The sequence below is a fragment of the Notolabrus celidotus genome, chromosome 6 (assembly GCF_009762535.1).
Source record: "Notolabrus celidotus isolate fNotCel1 chromosome 6, fNotCel1.pri, whole genome shotgun sequence".
NCBI classification, from domain to species: Eukaryota; Metazoa; Chordata; class Actinopteri; order Labriformes; family Labridae; genus Notolabrus; species Notolabrus celidotus.
Window position 1 is genome coordinate 17,329,960 of NC_048277.1, and position 24,347 is coordinate 17,354,306.

The 24,347-nt window shown below is 39.2% G+C and overlaps 3 protein-coding genes across 4 annotated transcripts; 1 reads left to right on the plus strand and 2 right to left on the minus strand.

Annotated features, from left to right (window-relative positions):
- Positions 1-355: 355 nt before the first annotated feature.
- tmem263 (transmembrane protein 263) lies at positions 356-5,649 on the plus strand. Of its 2 annotated transcripts, none has more exons than XM_034685888.1 (3): positions 356-590; positions 2,968-3,038; positions 4,081-5,649. In XM_034685888.1, exons 2-3 carry the CDS (start codon positions 2,972-2,974, stop codon positions 4,407-4,409), a joined length of 396 nt encoding a protein of 131 aa, XP_034541779.1. In that variant the 5' UTR covers positions 356-590; positions 2,968-2,971; the 3' UTR covers positions 4,410-5,649. The 2 variants fall into 2 exon arrangements, with proteins under 2 accessions (XP_034541779.1, XP_034541780.1); XM_034685889.1 differs by having other exon boundaries at positions 370-590; positions 2,951-3,038.
- Positions 5,650-7,088: 1,439 nt separating this feature from the next.
- LOC117814513 (zona pellucida sperm-binding protein 4-like) lies at positions 7,089-10,882 on the minus strand. Its single transcript, XM_034685890.1, has 8 exons — positions 10,063-10,882; positions 9,659-9,843; positions 9,467-9,564; positions 9,221-9,381; positions 8,894-9,086; positions 8,564-8,711; positions 8,037-8,112; positions 7,089-7,297 (listed from the first exon to the last, which is right to left on the minus strand). Exons 1-8 carry the CDS (start codon positions 10,880-10,882, stop codon positions 7,206-7,208), a joined length of 1,773 nt encoding a protein of 590 aa, XP_034541781.1. The 3' UTR covers positions 7,089-7,205.
- Positions 10,883-18,446: 7,564 nt separating this feature from the next.
- LOC117813978 (glutenin, high molecular weight subunit PW212-like) lies at positions 18,447-23,472 on the minus strand. Its single transcript, XM_034685062.1, has 8 exons — positions 20,993-23,472; positions 20,243-20,427; positions 20,053-20,150; positions 19,807-19,967; positions 19,350-19,542; positions 19,020-19,167; positions 18,870-18,945; positions 18,447-18,785 (listed from the first exon to the last, which is right to left on the minus strand). Exons 1-8 carry the CDS (start codon positions 23,127-23,129, stop codon positions 18,694-18,696), a joined length of 3,090 nt encoding a protein of 1,029 aa, XP_034540953.1. The 5' UTR covers positions 23,130-23,472; the 3' UTR covers positions 18,447-18,693.
- Positions 23,473-24,347: the final 875 nt, after the last annotated feature.

Below are 24,347 nucleotides of genomic sequence, written 5' to 3' on the forward strand. Positions count from 1 at the left end.
TTAGTGGAGATACTTTTGTTTTATAAAATTTAAAAATATTTTCCAAAATGAAAATTTGTCTCCAACTTTGTAAAAGTGTTTCATCTTTTGTAAATTTGTTTCCTTAAATGTGAATATTTTTAGGCCTTGGTAAAAGTGTTTTGCTGATGTTATTTTGTTTTATAAAATGTAAAAATGTTTCCCAAAACGTAAATGTGTCTCCAACTTTGTACAAATGTTATGCTAAATTATTTTGTTTTATATAATGTAAAAAAAAATTCCAAAATGTAAAAATGTTTCCCAAAATGTAAAATTGTCTCAAGCTTTGTAAAAGTATCTGATATTTTATACATTTATTATCTCCCTCAGGGCCACCGTAGTTCTCTGAGCTCAGCTTGCAGCTGGAGCTCCAGTCTGTGAACAGTGTGTGCCTCTGTGTTTTTATGGGTGGAGACTGAGGTCCACTTCCAAAATTTAGTCACACAGATAACACAAGTCAGGTTAAGCCCCAGCAGCTACGGTACTAGCTGAGGAAGCTGGTATTGATCCACCTCAGTTAGGTTAAGGTCTTCTACATTACATCGGGTCAGTTTGCTAACGTTAAAGACAAGGTAAGTGCTTCATTATGTTCGCTTGTTCAGGGGGGATAAAAGTCAGACATCATAACTTGTGCAGAACCATCAGCAGCGATAGTTAAGATAAAAGTGAGCTAAAATATCTTATCAGCCAACGTCTAAGTAAATCCCCACGACTGTTAGTGTTTGAGGGACTGACTAAGAGGATGAACCGAACAAATATAGTTCATGTAAAGGTAAAAACGTCAAAGTGATGCTCTGTGTAACTTCGGGAGTGACGTGTCTGTTACTTGATTGAACAACTTATGGCGTCTAAAGCCAACACATTTTATAATGGGTCAAAACTAACTACAAATACATCATTATAGCTTTAGAGTTTACTCATTATAAGCATCGATAAGTGACTTGTTTGGTGTTTCGACGACTTTTAGGCAAACATCTACGCCTTGTTTTAAACGTTAGTGCACGTAAACCTGACGTAAGCTCTGACTTCCACCAAACAGATGCTACAGTTAGCTTCTACCTAGTTTACAGTCACAGGCCTTTTAAAGCCAACTTGGTACTCTCGTATTTATGAATGTAAACTGCAACCTAACCAGCAACCACAGATTCAAGATGTTGGCTGGCCACCACTTCATGTTTTCACCGTTTTATTAGGAAGTACTGACTTCACTGTCGACCTAGGTTCATCTGTTTCTGAAACACAGGCAGTGGTGGACAGTAACAAAGTAAATTTACTTGGGTACTGTACTTAAGTACATTTTTGGAGTATTTGAACTTTACTTAAGTATTATTTTTTGGGGATACTTATTACTTTTACTCCACTACAATCAGAAGACAATTATTGTCCTTTTGACTCCACTACATTTCTGTCAATGCTCTAGTTACTCACTACTTTTGCTTTGAAGTCAGTTCATGAATTTCCTTCTCTTTTCTGAAATCTGATCCCTAAGACAGTAAACTGTGTTTGTGTAGTTCTGTTTGTCTCAGTGGTTTAGTCATACCTGTACACCGTGCGTCTCCACAGTTGAACGTGGAGCAAACACAGAGCAAATCGTATGGTTTGAAATGTTCTCCTTGTTTCCCACTCTGCCAAAACATAAAAAAATTCACTGTCCAACCTGAGAAAGAAACCTGTTGAGCTACGTAACATTTGTTTCATTCCAGATAAACATTTCAAACTAAGTTGTCTGTGCTTGGAGTAACTTAGTTGCTGTTTTTATTCCATGGTTTAGTTTTTAGAGATTTCAAGTAATGTTTTCTAAAATAAATATAATGTAACAGAATGTACTCCTATGTATTCTTGACTGCCATCATGCTTTGTGAAAATACAACATTTTTAAGAAGTACTTTAAAAACTTAAGTATTTTTAAAGGCAAGTACTTTAACTCAAGTAATAATCTGACTGAATAACTTTCCCTTGTATTGGAGTAATATTTGACCAGGAGGATCTATACTTTGACTTAAGTAATGAAGACGTGTACTTTGTCCACCACTGAACACAGGACTTTGCAGTGCCTCTAACTGAGCTGATTTCCAAACAAAGCGTTGTTCACATTTTATCAACATCAAACATGAGAAAACTAAACCGATGGTACATCTTAGAACTAAAAAGGTGGCCATCAACCAAATGGAGTTATGTGGGATCATAACTTTGCCAGAGATATGTAGTCCATGACTTGGAACTCACAGTTTTTGTTGGTGCTTACTGTCATTTCAAAAGTCAAGTAAAAGAAACTCAACACTTCTTCAAAGGGATACAATGCTTTCTTCAGCATTAGCTGTTTTAAATGAAGAACGACTGTCCATGTTTGTAGTTGTACAACTCTGACAGAGCATGAACTGGTCTGCCTTGTTTTTTAGGATCTGCAGCACACCCAAAGCAAGCTGTCTTATTTTCCTTTCTTCCTTAATGCACACTGCTGCCAGTCTCTTAACCATTTGCTGTCAGATAAAGCTGTCCCTGTAGACTCGATCAAACACATTTTCTTTTTGAGATGAAGATTCTTAGCGACATACAGTATGACCTTTCCCGCATAGGGGTGTGAAAGTTAAAGCAGCTCATACATTTGTAAGCTGTGTCAAGCTCATATATACATATATCTTTATGTGGAATACTTCAGCGTGCAGCTTTTAAATGGATAAAAAACAACACACTGCCACGCTGCTGTTTTACACTCAACAGAAAAACAGTGATGAGTACAGGAAATTATGCAACACCAAGCACAATCTGATGTTTATCAAGGCTAACAACATAAAAGAAATTAAAAGGATTACAAAACTGAGGTTGTGGTTTAGTATTAAAACTAAATCTCCTCCCCCAAAGTTTCCTTTACTTTATCAACACACTTGTTTTTGATTTTATTTTTATTTTTTATTTTATCTTTGATAATTAGGTCATTTATTTTTCCAGAGAGATGAGTCAGGCGGAGCAGGTGCCTGAGGACATGCCTGCATACCTCAAAGATGAACCAGAATCTACAGGTAAGTAGAGCAAAAGTCATTTGACAGCAATAAATGTTTGTTTATTCACACCAACATGTGCTCAAAGATAATCTAACTGGCAACTACTTCAATTGTCCACAACTTTGAACTAATATTTGGTGAAATCTACAACAATTCTTGGTTTTGAAGTAAAATAGATCAAAGAAAATCAGCAAAACAAATTTGTAACAATGGTTGAATGCAACAAGCACTCTGAAGACATCAGCTTAAGTCTAGGAAAATGTACAAACCTTTGGATGATTTTTTTTTTTCACGCATTCTGAGACCAAACTAATATTTGACTGAAAATAAAAATAATGCATGTGTTGAAAAATAAAAAATGAGTGTTGTTTTCAGCACCAAATTAACATCACCAGCTTTTTCAAACATTTTTCACCACCATAATTTAATCTTAAACACATTTGAATCAATTGTACTGTTTAATGAATGCAATTTTTTCAGTTGAGTAGAAACGCAGAAGGCTTATTTAGAATTACAAAATTTGATCAACTACTTGTGTTGATTTTGGACTTTAACATTTTTAACCAATATTTACTGTCCTTATCAATAAACCATGTAATTCTTTTTTTTTTTCAAGCCAAATGTGAGTGTTATATAGTTGTTAAGTGGGTTTAAATGTAGGCTGGCTCTTCTCAATAAGCAATATTTCTCTTAGCTTTGTGAATAAGTCAAAAATTAAACAAGAAAGCTTTTGATTTTAAGTTTGGGATTTACTAAAGGAATTTAAGCCAGTGGTCTGTGACAAGATACCAGAGTCAGGTACAACTAACATATGTGATCTACAGAAAATCAACTGCTATAGTTGGTGAGTGATTTGTAGGTTTTTTTCTATGCAAAGATTTGTTGCTATCACTTTACAGATAACTGAATAAGGTTGAATTGGAAACTTTCACTGGTTTATGCTGTATTCTTGAAACACTAAATTAACAAACAAATAATGGGTACAATTCCAAAGATAAATACTATTTGGCCACGATATTTCTTAATTAATCTTAATTGTTGCTCTTTTGTTTTTAATCAGACAACAAGGACCACCCACAGACACAGCCGGGCATGTTCGGCCGGTTGGCAGGGGGCCTGTACGGTGCCACCAAGGGAGCTTTAGGAGCCACAGTGGGCGGTGTGACCTGGATAGGAGGAAAGAGTCTGGACCTCACCAAAACAGCTGTGAGCTCTGTAGCTGCTGTACCTGCGATGGGAGTGGGGCTGGTTAAAGGTGGAGTGTGTGCTGTAGCTGGAGGAGTAACTGCTGTAGCGGGAGGAGTAACTGCTGGTTGTTCTGCAGTCGTCAGCAGAGTTCCCATAGTAGGAGGAGGAGGAGGAGGCAAAAAGAAGGACAAATCTGACTGACATGGGAAGGAGATGTGTGAATGTACGCAGCTGAGGTGTATGGCTTACACTGTGTTTGCCTGTTTTAGCATACATGAGCAGGAAAAGAGCAACAGAGGACTCAAAGGTTCAGTGTACACACATGGCGGTGAGGGTTTTTTCTTTTTCTTTTGTTCAGTACTTTATTTTTCATGTGACTGTTGGTAAAACCAGGTTTATTTGATCATGTGGCAAGGACCTTCAAAGCAAGAGCTAACAAAGACTATCCTGCTCTGTCAGTAAAGAAAAGCACACCAAATATTCTCACCCGTGCCTGAAAATTTTCAAATAAAATGGCCGTGTTTCATTTTTGATATAAAGCCACTGCTAAAACACTGTTTTTACTGCAAGCTGTAGAATTGTTCACATTACTTTAGTACCGTAAAAAGAGTGTTGGTTTACCTTTTTCTCTTGCAAGACAATCATTGATGAGATATGATAAATAAATGACCAGGAGGTTTTTTGAGAAGTATTGGAAGTATTTCATTGTGTGGAGTGTCATTAGTCCTTTTCTAGACAAACATGTCTGATCAGAGATGTGATCTGAAAAGTAAATTTAAGTTTAATATCCAAGCCTCCTGCTGGCTCTGGACTGTGTTCAGTTGAACTTGAATCGTACTTTCGATATAAAAACAATTGATTGAAATACGTATTTCTGTCACATCTTTAAATGCACAGTGTTTTGATTGCAATGAATGTACTTTATTTTGAGTTATAAAGCAATTTGTGGCTATATGCCAATACTTTTTGAATCCAGGGTAATTCATTAATGCTCTCTACAATACTTTCATGGTGTTTGCGTTATCTCATGTAAAGTACATATGACAGCATCTCCAATGCTGCCATAGACAGCACTGTAGCTTCAGTATAGCAGAAATATCTCCCACTGTGCCAAAGTGCAATATCTTAGTCCGCAACATCAACTTGTTACTACTGCTTCTCCATATTGACTAGGATCTTGTGTTAACTTCAATCTGAAGGATGAATTTCTTACTGCATTCTCAATCTCAAGTATCATCAACTCAATCTCAACCTACATTTACATTTAATAAAGACAATTGTTTTTTAAAATCTGCCTTTCACTGTAAATTGGTAATACAGGATGAAGGTTTCAAAGCTTGTATCAGTGTGTCAATGTATTTATAAGTGTGTTAAACAATTAGACTTTATTAAAACATGGTAGTATTTTCAGGGCTTGTTCAAATAAAGCATATATTTTTTAGTCTTGTTTTTTCCCTATCCTATTTTTTTAGAATGAGTACCATTGTAATATGTCATAATTAAAACACCAAATACAATAGAAAAAATACCCACAATAAATTGTCTTTTAAATAGAACTAACCAGCTCGATTGATGCAGCTAGAATTTACATATTTATTCTAATTAACATTTTTGGTCTAATCTTTTCTATACCATTTAGCTCTTACACATTGCCAGGATATTTATGTTCCTGTTACGACTCATCTGAAATGTGTAATGCACAGAGGAGGAATGGAGGAAGTCATTCAGCCCCTGATCTGCCCTTGGGCGTTGTAACAGAGGATCATTGGAGCTGAAAGGGCAGAGCAGCAGTTTGTGTGTGTGTATGTCTGAGTGTGTGTTTATGTTGTGCTTCGCTGTGCCCCTAACGCTCCCACTGTGCCATAAGCATTGTGAAATCACACATTGGAAGATATTACCTTTGTGTATTTCAATGTGTTGATGTGATGGCTGAACTGCAGTATAGGAGAGGCTCTAGACTTTTTATACCATCTATGGCAGGGGTGTCAAACATATGGCCGGGGGGCAAAACCGGCCCGCCAGAGGTTCGACTCTGGCCTGCGGGATGACTTTGCAAAGTGAAAAATTGCAGATAAGACATTTACTTCAATTTTTCAATAAAAGTAACTACTATTTCAAATTTGTTTTTTTACCTATGAGGAGGAAAAATAATATTTGCAGTTTGCATAATCTGGTTGAATTTCATAGACTTTTTAGAGCACTTCAAGATCCAACACTAAAGTTTGCGTAGAAGCGGTGGATCCACTATTTTCGGAAGAAGTCTCATATTGTACATGTGCTTACCATACATGTGGGTGCGTCATAGGTGCGCTCCTTCACTACTAACACTAGCACTACTGTGTCAGGTGACTGGGAGAATTATGGCCAAGCTGTCGTCTCTATGTATTCTTGTACTGTACACCTTCTTGTTTGCTGCTGTAACTCCATGAATTTCCCTATTGTGGGACGAACAAAAGAGTATCTTATCTTATCTTAAACCTGTGTGCTTGTTGTGTCTGCAGCAGGTTTCAGTCCTTAAGAATATCATATTCGGCCCGACTATGACACTCATCATGGCGAAAAATACAATAGGTGTTTTTGTAGAAAGATAGTTCATTAAATGTGAAAATGTGTGGAATGTACTTGTACTTTTTTGCGCCAAAACAAAAGGAAAAATTTGGAGTTGTCGTTATTTAAAGGGTTATTATGTTATGATTTTACTGGTCCGGCCCACTTCAGGTCATCTCGGGCTGTATGTGGCCCCTGAACTGAAATGACTTTGACACCCCTGATCTATGGTGAGCACAACAAGACATTGATTCATTGATAAAGCCATATTAATTACAGTAAGCCTGTAAAAGTCTACTTTTTTATTTGAGAGGAGTGTAATAAAACTAAAAGTTAAATATGAAATGTTTTATTCATTTAACACCAGATATAATTGAATAATGTTATTTATTATTCCAAATCTTTTAGGAAATGCTTTCATCCATGTTATTGTTCTCAACGCTGTAGCGTTTATTGCTTAGGAGCGGAAATGATCACAGGTCCAACAGAAACCACAACCTTTGGCTCAGCTGTCTCCTGGGCCACAGCGTCGACATCTCTCTCTACAAACACAAAAACAAACGTGGTCAGATTTCAGTACATGTTGCTTCTGAATTCTACTTAAGATAATGTAAGTTCCCACATGTTGGAGGAACTGCGGTAGCCAAAATGCAAACCACTACCATGTTATGTGGGACTGCCCTGTTATTCATGACTATTGGAGAGAGGTACACAATGCCCTACAAGATATTTTGGAAGATGTAAAGCCTCTTGAGATCAAAATGTTGTACTTTGGGATTATACCTAAAGATTGGTCGAAAAAAGACAAGTATCTAATGAACATTCTGATTGTTGCGGCTCAAAAGGCGTTAACCAAGAAATGGTTGACACAGGAGAGCCCAACTCTAAATGGATGGATGGACAATACAATGGAAATTTACAACATGGAAAAAGACTACAGCACTTGTTAATCACAGGTCAGAGCAGTTCACTGCTAACTGGAGGAAATGGGTTAATTTTGTAACCCTCCATAGAACAGATTTTATTTTCCCTGCTTAATAGCTTTATAGTATATTTTAAGTAAAGAAAAAACTACTCCCTTGTTGTACATAGTTTCCTTTTAGTTTCTGTTGTTATTTAATTCTGTTGGTAGCCTATATATGTGATTTTAAAATTATGATTTTAAAGCTTATGAGGAGAATGTAGAGATGATGTATATACCATGGAAATGTTGAATGTACAATTTCAATAAAAATGTTTTTTAATTAATTAATGAATAAATAAAATAATGTAAGTTCTTACTGTTTCTGAAGCATGATGGTTCGCATGATCGGCCCCCTGCAGCAGAGCAAACCGCTGTACTGCAGTGAATGTAGACCTGAAGAAGGAAAAGAGTGTTAACAATATAAATTCTCCTGTTGACGTGGCGGCCCTTTTTCTGTAATGTCAAGACCAAGGCAGGAAACACAAATGCTCTACTCCCAAAGGATAAAGACTCAGCACAAAGATAGAAGGCACATCTAATCATGTTTAAAAATGAAACAACATTAGCATGAGCATCAGCTGATGTTAGCATTTAACTTGTTCTTAGCTAACTTTGCAGTTTGACAGCTTAATACAAGTATAAGTCCCTCACAAACTGTAATTATGGCTAAGAATTGCTTGAATATTTCGTTACCTTATGTTAGCTTACGTAAGCATTCAACCACCTGTACCATCATTGTTAGCATTACAGAATTACAAACTGTATTTAAACATTGCTAGAATTACTAGCCAGCATTACTGTCAGCATATGTGTGGCCAAATTTATTGATGGTTTGTATTAATACCTGTTCCCTCATGGGTTCCATTGAATTGGGGTCCACAAAGGTAAACATTTTGAAAACAAATCGCCTGTAATGACTTGGGAGGTCCAAACCAGAGGAGGGGCCCACAGGAACCAGTGATGACAAGTAGCGATCATCTCTGTATGGACACCTGGGCAGAGACAAAACGAATTTAAGCAATGACAAGAAAATCAAAATGTATATGGCAGTGAGTGTTTTGAATTTTTTTACTCAGATGTCATGGCATGAGATATATGAAGAACTGCAATTCATAAAGTTATCCAACACTTTTTTTAAAAGCAGGACAATATAAGAAATTGATTTTGCAGTTACCCGTCTATCAGAATATCCCACTGGGGCAGACTGTGAGGGTTTGGGCTGGTAGTTGTCCAACAGCGTCCAAGGGTGAGGACGAGGTTGGGATCAGTCTTTTCAAGGAGTTGAACCTCCACGTACACAGGGTCCCTCAGCACTTTGGTCACAGGGTAGTCTGCGTCTGTATAGTAAGAGCTGTAGGCCACGTCCGCTGTGAGAGCAGAGATACCAGTTATTATGACAGCCGGCATTATGAAATGATAGACAAACAACACTGCCACACACACACACACACACACACACACACACACACATACACACACACACACACACACACACACGTACCTTCATTACAACCCTTAGTGTTGCATTGTCCATTAGCCAGCCTCAGGTGTACTCTGATTGGTCCTAGAGCAGCAACTGGTAGAGGAGGATTGTCTAATGGAAATACTTGAGCAATCACAGTTTCAACAGATGTGCCAGTGTACCTACACTGGAAGAGCAACCTGAAAACAAGAACTTGCATTACGTTTTTGGATCTGAACATTTGATTGAACTCTAGAAACCTCTTTAAAAAGAAAGGTAATTTACTCATAATGGCTGTCCCTGGTAATGGCTCCAAGAGGCCCTACACCAACTTCAAATGAGGAGGACATCCTGTTCTCATAGATTATGACACCAGGCTCCTCCTACAATAGGTCCGAAACAAAAATGCAGGTGAGAGCACAGCCTCCAGAAGCATATGATCTGATTGGAAAGTAAAGAATAAAATACAGGTCTCACCGTGACAACAGAGCCACAGGCAGTGACGGGAAATTGATAGATGCCGAAGCCAGAATTAGAGTCAACATGTGAACAGCCCTGACCTGTTTCCATCAGTGAGATTGTCTCAAGATCAATGTTAGGCAGAGTGGCATCTTTGGCCACTACCACAATGAACTGGGCATCTTTGGTACACTGGACAGTCACTGGTGGCAGAAAAACAGAAAGGAATAGGTTAAAAGATGAAACATTAATAACCAAAGGTATAAATATAAAGATGTTAAACAGCTTTTCTGAGGGGATTTGTCTTAGTGGGAAAACACTTAAATGGATGTATTGCACCCTCCATTGATACTCAAACTAAGCTCTACAATCAATCACTTTAACCACAACATTATGAAGATAGCATAGCCTTCAAAACACACCTGCCTTTCCAAAGTAGCACTGTCGGCCATCGAAGCAGCAGTTTATGGATTCACATCCAGCAGCTGAGATGTCAGGAGCTCCACATGGAATTCTAAAACTTCCTTCAACTTCACAACTCTGGGCAGATGGTTGCTTTGCCCCACTTGGTTTGTAAGTAGAAGGTGTCTGTGGCACTGGATGATGCGGTTGCTGTGGTTGAGGGACCTGTGGATTCTGGGGGGACTGATCATATTGAGGGTACTTTGGTGCCTGAGGAGCAGGTTGGAACTTTGGCGCTTGAGGATATTGAGGAGCCTGAGGAGCCTGAGGAGCAGGTTGGAACTTTGGCGCTTGAGGATATTGAGGAGCCTGAGGAGCTTGAGGAGCCGGTTGGAACTTTGGCGCCTGAGGAGCCTGAGGAGCCGGTTGGAACTTTGGTGCTTGAGGATATTGAGGAGCCTGAGGAGCCTGAGGAGCCGGTTGGAACTTTGGCGCCTGAGGAGCCTGAGGAGCCGGTTGGAACTTTGGTGCTTGAGGATATTGAGGAGCCTGAGGAGCCTGAGGAGCCGGTTGGAACTTTGGCGCCTGAGGAGCCTGAGGAGCCGGTTGGAACTTTGGCGCTTGAGGATATTGAGGAGCCTGAGGAGCCTGAGGAACCTGAGGAGGAGGAGCAGGTTGGAACTTTGGCGCTTGAGGATATTGAGGAGCCTGAGGATATTGAGGAGCCTGAGGAGCCTGAGGTGTAGCGCCCTTTGCCATCTGAGCTTCTACCTCTGTCCCAATTAAGAACCCTAGCAATGCTAGAGCCACTAAAGACATGGTACTCCAGCACTTTGCCATGGTTTAATAGCAGTCTGATCAAGGTTGTCCCCTGGTAAACCACTTCTGCTGATACTTTTATATGACAGGGTTTAATGCCAAAAAATGCTCTATGGCCATATAACTACCAATCACATCCTCCCATTTTAACAGTGGCCATTCAGAAGCTTCCTGGGAGTATTATGTCATGTTTTTACATCATTCAAGTGGATGAGCTCACAAGCTCAGTTGTATGGGTGAAACAAGTGGGTGGAACAGGTGTCCTGCCAAATCACAGGCTTGGATGACATTTTAACATCTAAGTACATATTGACAAGTCAAACGTTAGGGTCACATTCACCTTTTGGGGGTCAGCATGGCTGTAGACTTTATCAGTTTTTTTTCTTTGTCCTGAATCTGAAAGGGAAGTTGCAATAACTACAATGTAATTCTGAACACTTTGTTGACACCAGTGCTGTGTAGCCTTTAATGTACACATTTACTCTTACTACCATTCATTTAAACAGCCACGTCTTATTTTCCAATAGGGAGCTATAATTCTGCAGCATAAACAAACATAATGAAAAGGTGCATGTCAGCCAAAGTACATTTGTGAATGTAAGAAGACTTTTCTAAAGATGAACCTGTACAGTGTTGCATATTATTAAAGCTATGGAGGGTTGAGTTACTTAATTATCTAGTTATGGTGACTGTTGGTTGTGCAGTTTATGTGTAAGCATAAGATGATAGTGTGATTTGTTACTTACACCTTGTTTCATTTACCAAACGAATGAAAAGAAATAACTTCATTAAAGATCCTTGATATTTTACTGATCCCTCAGTACCACTAGTTTGAATAGTATTTTATCCCATCCCCTCAGTGTGACAATGATACATGTAGTGACACTTATGTCTACTCTTATTGAAAGATTGAACCTCTTGGGCATAGAACTCCAAGTTTTTCAATCTTGAAGGTTGAAATTGTGTGTGGTGTAATGGACCAATCTTTTACTTTAGTTTAATTGATTTCCAAAATACAAAAGTTTTTATCTGGTGGATACTGATCAGCCCTTACTTTTTCAAGATAAAGGGATCAAGTAACTCTTTGTTGCAAGGATACAAGGTTCATCATCTCAAGACAGCTTAGTAACTGACTTACGATCTCAAGATAAAAGGCATTATTGAAAAGTACTCTAATGTAAGGACATTTAATAAAGTAAAATACAAACTAACTTGGGTGTTTCCATTGTTGGATATCTTTGTACAACTATTATTGTTTAGGTAACAGGGTGTTGAGTTACTTGTCACACAACAGGCATGTATGCTAATCCTTTATGTTTGAAATTCTGACAAGCAAACACTTGGAAATGGAAAAAAAACTATATCAGAAGAGTTCTTGTGGCAGAAATGTTGACCCTCTGTAATAAAATTGGGTCTTTCTCATTACACAGTATATTAACTTCTAAATTGTGTCACCGATTTTGAACTTGGGGTCTGGACTTCTGAGGTCTAGAGGGCACACATGGGACCCTAAGTACTTAAGAGCATATAAATGGACACAGCCCCCCTCCTTAAAATTTAACCTGGCAGCAACACTCAGCACTAGAACATTTCCACAAGTGTCCACTTGAGGTTTGGTCCAAACTCCAAAGAAGAATCAATGTCCCTTTGGCCCAATAACAAAATACCCAAATTAACAACGGAAGTACCTCTTACAGCAAAAAAAACCAACCCTGCAGCTAACATCTCTATTTATGACAATTGTGCAGTGGTGATTTTTTTTTAACACACACATTTCAGTTATATGAAGGCATCAAGTAATGCATAATTATGGATGTATCACCTTCAGCAACAGAGAGGATCTGCCTGCAGTTTCTTGGTGTGACCTTGGCCAACACAATCACTGAACTTAACCTCAGCCGTGTTTTTGTTGTTGGCATCTTTTAGGGTTTTTTATTGGAATGTAAGACAAACGTTATGGCTTGCTGCACACTTTTGCCTTAAAACAGATCATCCAACAATTTCATACTTTCTTAGCAAAAATAAATTGAAAGTGTATGGTGAAAGTCTAATGTTGTGATTTTTGTATTGGCAACAATTTGCAGGCATAGATGTTTGTGGTCACTTTTTCTGCCTTGTCAGTAAGCTTGTCCAATGTTTGTCATAAAATGAATCAGCCATGGTCACAAATTGTATAGATTTGATTTTACTGCATTTGCAAATTCCTAACTGCACATCCAATTATAGGAGCTTCTGGCACAAGCAAACTAACACGGCATTAGCTAAATGCTGAACTTGAGGCTTCCAAAATGCAGTTTCTAAGTCAATAGGTCACATTAAAGTTGTTACATCCATTCATAGGTCATCCAGTCAATGGCGCACACGCTCCATTCAGCACAACAAAATGTAGCCATGCTTAACTGATTTGCTTCTGTTTCTGTATTTCCAGATGAACAAAAGTGTTGAAACAATTTATTAAAGCAGCAACAAATGTTTTTTTTAACAAAGTTTATTTATGATTTTTTAAATCAATACAACCTTAACATTTTACAGCGATGACACATACTGACTGATTGATTATGCTCAAGCGGTGACAGGTTACACACACCAACAAAGAGTTTCAACATGTCGGCTGCATTGAAGTATTTTGAAGTGTTAGGACAGCTGAGGTTAGACAAGAAACATGTTGAGTGATGATGACATGTTCTCCTGGGTGGAGGGTCGGAGTCCAGTCCAGTAATAATGTGAAGAGAACTTTCCCTCCGTCTATTTGCCGTCTATTTATTTATTTATTTATTTATTTATTTATTTTATTTGTAGAGCAACTTTCAAAAACAGGTTACAAAGTGCTTTACATAGGCAGCAAAATAAAACAGGCAGATCATAAAAACACATAATTCAAGATAAAGAAATAAAACATATTTTAAAAGACATAAAATTCCCTTAAAAGAACTCTAAAGGAATAAAATTCTTTCAAAATATATTTCTTAAGATGGTTAAAATAAAATAAAGTCAAATAAATTCAGATAAAATCCGGGAAGGCTCTTCGATAAAAGTACGTTTTAAGAAGACAGAGCTCACTGACTCAGCAGACCTGATCTCCTCGGGCAGAAGGTTCCAGAGTGTCGGACCCCTTACTGCAAATGCTCTGTCCCCTTTTGTTTTCATTTTAGTGTTTGGAATGAACAGTAAACCTCTGCCCGAGGATCTCAATGTACGTGTCGGCTCATTAAAAGGTCTGCTATATAGCTCGGAGCAAGCCCATGCAGGGCTTTAAAAGTAATCAGTAAAATCTTAAAATCAATTCTAAAACATACAGGGAGCTAAAACCGGAGAGATGTGGTCGAATTTTCTGGTTCTGGTTAAAACCCTGGCAGCTGAGTTCTGTACAGTCTGGAGACGATCCAGGGATTTGTTGTTCAGGCTGCTAAAAAAGACTGTTACAATAGTCCAGGCGTGAGGAGATAAAAGCATGTAAAATCATCTCAGTGTCTTTAAAGGTTAAAACGGACCGAATTTTAGAAATGTTTCTGAGGTGGTAAAAACACGACTGTACAAGTTTTGTGACATGATGTTTAAATGTTAAATTGCTGTCAAACCAGATGCCAAGATCCTTTGCAACAGGTTTTATGTGATTCGCCATTTGACCAGCAGATGGCAGTAACTGCTTGGTCATGTGTGGTGGTCCGATTAAAATTATCTCTGTCTTGTTTGAGTTTAATTGTAAAAAAGTTTCTTGACATCCAGCTCTTTATTTCTGACAAGCAATTATTCAGTGAACTCAGCATGCCAGGGTCTGTGTGTCTGATGGGCAGGTATAACTGTAAATCATCTGCATAAAAATGAAATAAAACACCATGCTTGCTTATGATGTGCCCCAGAGGGAGCATATACAAGGAAAATAAAATCGTACCCAAAACCGACCCCTGAGGAACACCATACATCACCTCAGTAAAACCAGAAACATAATTATTTACAGACACACAGAACCTTCTATTATTAAAATAAGAATTGAACCATTCTAAAACCGTACCAGAAACCCCTAACCAATGCTCTAATCTGTCCAATAAAATGTTGTGGTCTATATTGTCAAAGGCTGCGCTCAGATCCAGGAGCACAAGGACTGAGCACATGCCTTGATCGGCAGCCATTAAAAGGTCATTACTGACTTTAAGTAGTGCTGTCTCTGTGCTGTGATGCTTGCGAAAGCCAGACTGGAATTTTTCAAAAGTCTTGTTATTTTCCAGCACAGAGAGGAGTTGTTTTGACACTAATCTTTCTAAAATCTTTGAAATAAAAGGTAACTTAGAAATGGGCCTGTAATTCTCGGGAAGGGAAGGATCCAGCCCATAGGAAAATAAATTTAGAGAGGAGATCTCAAAAGTGTTTCATTTCTGTCTCCTAGACAACAATGAGATCTGTTTGAAAGCAAAATGAGACTATAGCTTATGTCTCCTGTTTCTCATTCTTGCCTCCAGAAAAAAAAGTTGTAAAAAGCTTAGTCTCCCTTTCAGTTCAAAAGGAGACCTGGTCAGAATTTGAAATGGTACTCAGGTATTTCTCAAGTGCTGTGACTCCTTTTGAGCTCAGGTGGAGAAATCAGGGAGCTATCTCAACTTTCTCAATCTAACCTCATCCATTTGTTTTTGTCAGACTCAGTTTTTGTGTCTCAAGGTGAGCTCAGATGGAGCAAAGAAAGAGCCTGAGCTCATCTTTTCATGAACATGTATAGTGCCCTGCAAAATTAAATTTTTCAATGTAATTGTCCACAAACTTACAATTCTCATTAAAACATTTGAACCACTTCAAGATCAGCTATTTAGATGTGAAATAATCTCTTCTTTGACTTCACAATATGGTCCTTCCTTTACAAGTCTGTTTGGAACAAAACAACTTCACAAAGATTTTGTGGATTTGAGAGAAATTGCAAAAGATAGAGATTTCATCCCAGGCATGACAGACCATTTATTTAAAATATGGGCCGCAAAAGGGCCGACCAGATTTAGCCAGATTGTTACAATTAAAGGGGTGGATTATTTTGGGCGCTGGTGGCCTAGCAGTCTAAGCATCCCAAATACAGAGGCTACAGTCCTCTCTCATGAGATCTCTCATTTAAATCTCAAATAAGACTCATGTCATGGTCTCAACTATTTCTCCTAGTGAATTTTAGGAGAAACTAATGAGAAACCAATGAGAACAATTTGAAACTTGAATGAGGCTGAAGTGAGAATCTCAATTTTGTCTCTGGAGACTTAGAAGAGAAAGCCTTGAGCAGTACAATTTTCCTCTGGGAGTCCAGGTTTTTTTAACAAAGGATGGACACAGGCATTTTTAAAATCATCAGGGACACAACCGTTGGACAGGGAGCTATTAAAAATGGAAAGCAGCCAAGGCCCCACAGAATCCATCACTTTCAGTAAAAACCGTGTAGGCATCACATCAAGAAGGCTGGAGGACACTCTCATATGTGATACCATTTCTAAAAGTTCAACCAAAGTAACTGGATAAAACTGATAAAAGGGATTAAAACCGTCATAGGGGCGTCAGAATAATTAAAATCAGGAGTGATCGAGGCTCTGATAAAATCCACTTTCTCAGTAAAATATGATAAAAACTTCTTACAGTCAGTGTTACTAAAAACTGGGGCAGGAGGGGGTTCTGGATTTACAAGTTGATCGACCGTTTTAAATAAAAACCGAGGGTTGTGTTGATGAGTTAAAATCAATTCAGAGAAATACTGTGCTCTCCCATTCTTAACCAAGGTGTTGTATTGAGATAAAAGGTCTTTCATGATGTTGTAGTGTACTTGTAAGCCAGTTTTCTTCCATTTGCGCTCTGCCCTCCTGCAGTTCCTTTTATTGTTACGGATATTTTCATCAATCCAGGGCTGCTTCCTTTTGGCTGACTTAGACCTTACTTTAAGAGGTGCAATGATATTTAAAAAGGACAAACACGTAGAGTTAAAAAGGTCAGTTAAGTCATTGGTAGGTGAATGTACGGGTGAGTGAGGGCATTGGCTTTCAAATACTTGGCAGAATTTTGCGGCACTATGTTCGTTGAAGATGCGAGAGCACAGTGAGTGGGGTGGAACAGTGTCTATGGCTGGTGAATCACAGTTAAAAACGATACATTTGTGGTCAGATATAGTAAAATCAAGTGATGATATGGAAGCTATTGTCATGCCCAGGGTAAAAACAATGTCGAGAGTATGACCACGATTATGTGTTTGTCCGTTCACATGCTGTTCAAAGTTGACGTGGTGAAAATCTGCTGCATAAAGATTATTCGGGTCATCAACATGAATATTATTGAATATTAAAATCCCCACATAAAACAACTCTGTCATAATTTAAAACAAGAGTGGATGAAAATTCTGGGAGTTCTGCTAAAAAGCTACCAATAGGTTTTGGAGGACTACTATACTAACTGTGCTGAACTGGCCCACCAAGTATACCATTCTTAAAATGTCAGTGATGACATGTGTTAAGGAAAATGTCAAGTCCTGTAAGAAAATTGTTGATTGAAAATGTGTTTTATTCATTTAAACTGTAGTGATACAGAAGTAAACTTTATTTCTGGGACCATTTAGGAAAATTAACTTGTGACTATGAGCAACCATCCCTGAGTATTAAAGAGGTGTGCTGGGATCATGTGATGTCAGAACAAATCCTGGAGTTTCCCCATATATGCTGAATACAAAAAAAGAGAAAAAAAGGTGCTTTCTTTGCATGACAGAATCAGAGCTGGGCAGTACCGGGCAGTACATTAAGGCGTGATTGAGTATCTTTGATTTAGTTCTGCTGAGCTAATGCTATTTCTTTCTTTTTTTATTATTTTTATTTTTTTGGTTTAAATGTTTTTTATTGAGGTAGCAATAATAAAACATTCAATGTTACAGATATTGCTAATGCTATTTCTGGGAATAACTTTTACACTATTACACTTTTTGTTACATTATGAATCTGACCAATTATAACTAATTACTTCTAATATATTTCACACACACTGTGTGCCTTGTGAATACAGTTGCATTTTTTTAAACAACAAAGCGAAATAAAAAGTCCTCTATTATAATACTTTTGACTCTGTAAATTAAAGCAGATTTCTTTCTTTGAGTTGTATTTTCAGATGTAGGTTGCATGTGGTTATATTACACTTGCTCACCTCAAGTCCTCTGGCAGTGTACATATGACTGTAAATATGATTTCCTTCTAATATTGCAATCACATTGCTGCTGTACACATACAACTCATTAAAAATACATTTGCTAATATTAAAAAAATGACTAATGACCTCTCCAGTTTAATTCATTTATTATTTTGGAAATTATTTTACATTACTATCAATGTTCATCGTTGATTTTAATAGTCCATATCTATTGAATCATTGATTTGAGAACATAAAGGAATACATTTTAAAATAGCTATTTTTTTTCTTAGACTGTGTCAATACAAGAGTTGATTTGACTATTTTATGATTATTTTCATGCTGTTGATTTTTGAATAAAATTGAGATGTTTTTGTAATCTTTTGTTTACTTCTTTATGTACAAAAGAACAACAAACAACTTTTAATGAATTGGAATAATATACAATTGGACCACTTAATACAGCCTCAGATAGTACAGTTTAATCAATTCTTTGCAAACAAAGATGAACAGAGACTAAATTTACTGAGGATAAGAAAAATTTGACTACAGAACGTTGAAGAAGCTTTGTCACAACTTAAACACTAGTCTTTTGCAAATGTAACAAAATGTACATACCACAAATAACTAAAAAAGGGGGTTAAGTAATGTTCCTATTCTTTCACATCATGTTCTCATCCATGTTATTGGTCTTAACTCTGTGGCGTTTATTGCTCAGGAGCGGCAATGATCACAGGTCCGACAGAAACCACAACCTTTGGTTCAGCTGTCTCCTGGGCCACAGCGTCGACATCTCTCTCTACAGACACACAATCATACAAATGAGGTCAGATTTCGGTACATGCTGCTTCGGAATTCTGCAAATTGTTAATTAAACGCTTACTTTTTCTGTAGCATGATGGTTCACAGGAGTGGCCGGTAGCAGTAGAGCAAACCGCTGTACTGCAGTGAATGTAGACCTGAAGAAGAGAAACAGAGTTAGCCGAGCTAATATGTTTCATCGATTTCTCATGAGTGGATATATATTGACTACCTGTTCCCTCATGGGTTCCATTGAATTGGGGTTCACAAAGGTAAACATTTTGAAAACAAATCGCCTGTGATGACTTGGGAAGTCCAAACCAGAGGAGGGGCCCACAGGAACCAGTGATGACAAGTAGCGATCATCTCTGTATGGACACCTGGGCAGAGACAAAACGAATTTAAGCAATGACAAGAAAATCAAAATGTATATGGCAGTGAGTGTTTTGAATTTCTTTACTCAGATGTCATGGCATGAGATACATGAAGAACTGCAATTCATAGTTATCCAACACTATTTTTTACAAGCAGGACAATATAAAACAATTGATTCTGAAGTTACCCGTCTATCAGAATATCCCACTGGGGCAGATTGTGAGGGTTGGGGCTTGTGGTTGTCCAACAGCGCCCAAGGGTGAGGGCGAGGTTGGGATCAGTCTTGCCATGAAGATGAACCTCCACGTACACAGGGTCCCTCAGCACTTTGGTCACAGGGTAGTCTGCGTCTGTATAGTAAGAGCTGTAGGCCACGTCCGCTGTGAGAGCAGAGATACCAGTTATTATGACAGCCGGCATTATGAAATGATAGACAAACAACACTGCCACACACACACACACACACACACACACACACACACACACACACACACACACACACACACACACACACAAACACACACACACACACACACACACACACCTACACACACACACACACACACACACTCACACACACACACACACACACACACACACACACACACACACACACACACACACACACACACACACACACATACCTTCATTACAACCCTTGGTGTAGCATTGTCCATTAGCCAGCCTCAGGTGTACTCTGATTGGTCCTAGAGCAGCAACTGGTAGAGGAGGATTGTCTAATGGAAATACTTGTACAACTAAGGTTTCAACAGATGTGCCAGTGTACCTACACTGGAAGAGCAACCTGAAAACAAGAACTTGCATTATGTTTTTGGATCTGAACATTTGATTGAACTCTGGAAACCTCTTTAAAATGAAAGGTAATTTACTCATAATAGCTGTCCCTGGTAATGGCTCCAAGAGGCCCAACTCCAACTTCATATGAGGAGGACATCCTGTTCTCATAGATTATGACACCAGGCTCCTCCTTCAAAAGGTCAAAAATAAAATACAGGTGAGAGCACAGCCTCCAGAAGCATATGATCAGATTGGAAAGTAAAGAAAAAATACAGGTCTCACCGTGACAACAGAGCCACAGGCAGTGACGGGAAATTGGTAGATGGCAAAGCCAGAATTAGAGTCAACATGTGAACAGCCCTGACCTGTTTCCAACAGTGAGATTGTCTCAAGATCAATGTTAGGCAGAGTGGCATCTTTGGCCACTACCACAATGAACTGGGCATCTTTGGTACACTGGACAGTCACTGGTGGCAGAAAACAGAAAGTGGAAAGATTAGACATTATTTACCAAAGTAAACGTTGATGCTAAGTCATTCAAGCAGTTATTTCAGCATCAACTTGATATTTAAGTTTACATACTGAGGGACTTATAATGAAAGTTTAAACAGGCTGATAATTGGGATTAAGTTCAAATAATGGATTGATGGATGGATGAGGCTGATTGTCGCCATTGTAATTTGGCATGCTGTCTCAAACATTCTTTAACTATCACCAAAAAGTTTGCAGCTTAAACTCAGCGGAATGATAGTTTTAATGTCATTTATTATATTGAAGGATGCTAAACCAAGTAATATATTTACTTTACTACTGAAGTCTCTGCAGCTTGTTTTTGAACAAACAGCATTACAGGCAATTCTTGATGATATGTTGTGTTTAAAGCAAAAAAAAGTCTTAGTACAGTGGCAATGTTATACCTGGACGATTTTACTAGTAAAGTAAAGCACTTGTGTTACCCTTGAATGAGACATTGAAGTATTTACAACATTTGTCCAAAACATTAGAAGAAAAACAATCTTTCAAATAACCTACCTGCTTTTCCAAAGTGGCACTGTCGACCATCAAAGCAGCAGCTAATGGCTCCGCAAGCAGCAGCAGAGATACCAGGACCACCACAAGGGACTTTCTGACTGTCTGCCACCTCACAACTCTGTTGTGATTGCTGTGGTTGATGGGGTTGCTGCGGCTGATATGCTTGATGTGGTTGAGATGGTTGCTGTGGTTGAGATGGTTTATATGGTTGAGATGGTTGCTGTGGTTGAGATGGTTGATATGCTTGATGTGGTTGAGATGGTTGCTGTGCTTGAGATGGTTTATATGGTTGAGATGGTTGCTGTGGTTGAGATGGTTGATATGCTTGATGTGGTTGAGATGGTTGCTGTGCTTGAGATGGTTTATATGGTTGAGATGGTTGCTGTGGTTGAGATGGTTGATATGCTTGATGTGGTTGAGATGGTTGATATGCTTGATGTGGTTGAGATGGTTGATATGCTTGATGTGGTTGAGATGGTTGATATGCTTGATGTGGTTGAGATGGTTCATATCCTTGATGTGGTTGAGATGGTTGAGACGGTTTATATCCTTGATGTGGTTGAGATGGTTGAGATGGTTGAGGTGGTTGCTGTTGCTCAGATGGTTGCTGTTGACCATATGGTTGCTGTGGTTTAGGATCCTGCAGCCCTGACTGAAAATCAGGAAATCCTCTAGGACTTCCAGTAAACTGAGGTGCTTGAGGGTTTTGAGGATACCATGAAGCAGAGACAGGTTGAACGTGTGGTCTTTCACGGTATGTTGGAGCCTGGGGCTGTTGAGGAGCCTGGATCTGCAGAGTTTGAGTATATTTAGGAGCCTGGGGCTGTTGAGGAGCTTGAGGCGTCTGATGGTACTTAGGAGCCTGAGGCTGTTGTGGAGCCTGAACCTGTGGAGTTTGAGAGTATTGAGGGTATTTTGGAGCCTGAGGCTGTTGTGGAGCTTGAGGCGTCTGAGGGTACTTAGGAGCCTGAGGCTGTTGTGGAGCTTGAGGCGTCTGATGGTACTTAGGAGCCTGAGGCTGTTGTGGAGCTTGAGGCGTCTGATGGTACTTAGGAGCCTGAGGCTGTTGTGGAGCTTGAGGCGTCTGATGGTACTTAGGAGCCTGAGGCTGTTGTAGAGCTTGAGGTGTCTGAGGGTACTTAGGAGCCTGAGGCTGTTGTGGAGCTTGAGGCGTCTGATGGTACTTAGGAGCCTGGGGCTGTTGAGGAGCTTGAGGCGTCTGATGGTACTTAGGAGCCTGAGGCTGTTGTGGAGCCTGAACCTGTGGAGTTTGAGAGTATTGAGGGTATTTTGGAGCCTGAGGCTGTTGTGGAGCTTGAGGCGTCTGAGGGTACTTAGGAGCCTGAGGCTGTTGTGGAGCTTGAGGCGTCTGATGGTACTTAGGAGCCTGAGGCTGTTGTGGAGCTTGAGGCGTCTGATGGTACCTAGGAGCCTGAGGCTGTTGTGGAGCTTGAGGCGTCTGATGATACTTAGGAGCCTGAGGCTGTTGTGGAGCCTGGACCTGTGGAGTTTGAGGGTATTGAGGGTATTTGGGAGCCTGAGGCTGTTGTGGAGCTTGAGGCGTCTGATGGTACTTAGGAGCCTGAGGCTGTTGTGGAGCTTGAGGTGTCTGAGGGTATTTTGGAGCCTGAGGCTGTTGTGGAGCCTGGACCTGTGGAGTTTGAGAGTATTGAGGAGTCTGACGCTGTTGAGGAGCCTGGATCTGAGGGTATTTTTGAGCCTGAGGCTGTTGTGGTGCTTGAGGCGTCTGAGGGTATTTTGAAGCCTGAGGCTGTTGTGGAGCCTGGACCTGGGGAGTCTGAGAGTATTGAGGAGTCTGACGCTGTTGAGGCGCTTGGATCTGAGGGTATTTTGAAGCCTGAGGCTGTTGTGGAGCTTGAGGCATCTGAGGGTATTTTGGAGCCTGTGGAAGTTGAGGAGCTTGAGGAAGTTGTGGCGCCTCGACCTGTGGCGCTTGAGGATATTGAGGACCCTTTGGAGGAAGTTGATAGACCTGTTGTGTCTGCGGACGAGGAGCGACCTTTGACACTGATGGTGTGGGCTTCTGCCATGAATCCTGAGTAGCTGCCCCTGTCCAAACTAAGCATCCTAGCAGTGCTAGAACCAAAGAAGATGTGACACTCCATCGCTTCGCCATGGTTAAACAGCAGTCTGGTATTGATAGCCACAGAGTACAACTTGTAATGCTTGATTTATAATGCCATTTAGCATGATGTTAAAAGGGAACCCCACCTCTGATGTTGAATCACCACCAATCACAGCCAACCATCTATTCAGGAACCACTCCTGAGATTAACTTTTAATGTTTTGTTAATCAGTCAAGAGGATGTTGTGAAAGCCTTTTTGTAAGTTCAAAAGGTCATTTGTTTAGGTCAGAAGATAAAACATGTGTTTGGTAACTGAATTGGATGACTGTGTGACATTAAAATGTATTGACAAGTCAAACTATTAGGTCACACAAACCTTTGTAAGGTCCCTGTGGCCTCCAGACGTATTATCAAATGTTTACTTTGCCAGTGTACACTATGAAGGCCTTTTATAATTTGCTATATAGGAGTTTGTCTTCAGCAGTGAAGGTCAAAGATATATGACACTGAGAATAAGGTCAAAAGAGAGGGCACAAATCCCATCCTTGGTACCTTTTTTTCTTGCTTACTCATGACAAATTAAATTCACTTTGCCCTGCATTAGACAGCAAGCAGAAAAAAGGCTTTGCAGGGGATGAGTTTTAAGAACTATGCTGTCCTTTGTCTTACTGGACAATGCCTTCCCCCTCAACAGTGAAACTTTATTGATAAAATATAGACAACACTGAGTATTTATACAGTCCCGATGTTGCATCCAATAAGTAACAGCTTTAACGTGTATTTACATTTAAAAACATCTATTTAATGTATATTCATTTTGGGAACATCACAATTGATCAGTGTGGAAAAGCACAAGGCAGAGGAAAGAATGATTTGGTACTTAGATTTTTTAAAAATAACAAGAAATGTAACTTATATGTCACTAATACAGCTTAAAGTTTTGATTGTTCTGCATAGACCAAATACAGAAATAGCATTATTGTTTACCTGGAGTAATACTTACCATTATGCTCTTGCGTAATACTCCAAGCAGCACTTGAGGGGTCTGCAGCTATTGGTGTTGACATATTTTTATTTTTATATTTTTTAGACAAAGAGCAGAAAAATTGCTCTGAATTATCATGTCTTTGGACACAGCATGAAGTGAAAGCATACTGTTAATTCAAAAGTTGCCCACTGAGATTTGTCATGCAGCGCTTACTGCCTTTTAGTACAGCGGTCCTGAAGGCAAATAGTAATAAATATTTCAAAAGCACAAAATACATTTC

What these genes read in the sequence shown, in the direction of transcription:
- LOC117814513 (XM_034685890.1), bottom strand. Translation starts at nt 10,882, where the DNA reads ATGGCAAAGTGCTGGAGTACCATGTCTTTAGTGGCTCTAGCATTGCTA. An exon ending in CACTAAGGGTTGTAATGAAG is followed by an intron (nt 9,087 to 9,220) that starts GTACGTGTGTGT and finishes CTGCTCTCACAG; the next exon opens with CGGACGTGGCCTACAGCTCT. An exon ending in ACCATCATGCTTCAGAAACA is followed by an intron (nt 7,298 to 8,036) that starts GTAAGAACTTAC and finishes TTGTGTTTGTAG; the next exon opens with AGAGAGATGTCGACGCTGTG.
- LOC117813978 (XM_034685062.1), bottom strand. Translation starts at nt 23,129, where the DNA reads ATGGCGAAGCGATGGAGTGTCACATCTTCTTTGGTTCTAGCACTGCTA. An exon ending in CCTGTGGCTCTGTTGTCACG is followed by an intron (nt 20,151 to 20,242) that starts GTGAGACCTGTA and finishes GACCTTTTGAAG; the next exon opens with GAGGAGCCTGGTGTCATAAT. An exon ending in TGGGATATTCTGATAGACGG is followed by an intron (nt 19,168 to 19,349) that starts GTAACTTCAGAA and finishes GTCTCTGCCCAG; the next exon opens with GTGTCCATACAGAGATGATC.
- tmem263 (XM_034685888.1), top strand. Translation starts at nt 2,972, where the DNA reads ATGAGTCAGGCGGAGCAGGTGCCTGAGGACATGCCTGCATACCTCAAA. An exon ending in AGATGAACCAGAATCTACAG is followed by an intron (nt 3,039 to 4,080) that starts GTAAGTAGAGCA and finishes GTTTTTAATCAG; the next exon opens with ACAACAAGGACCACCCACAG.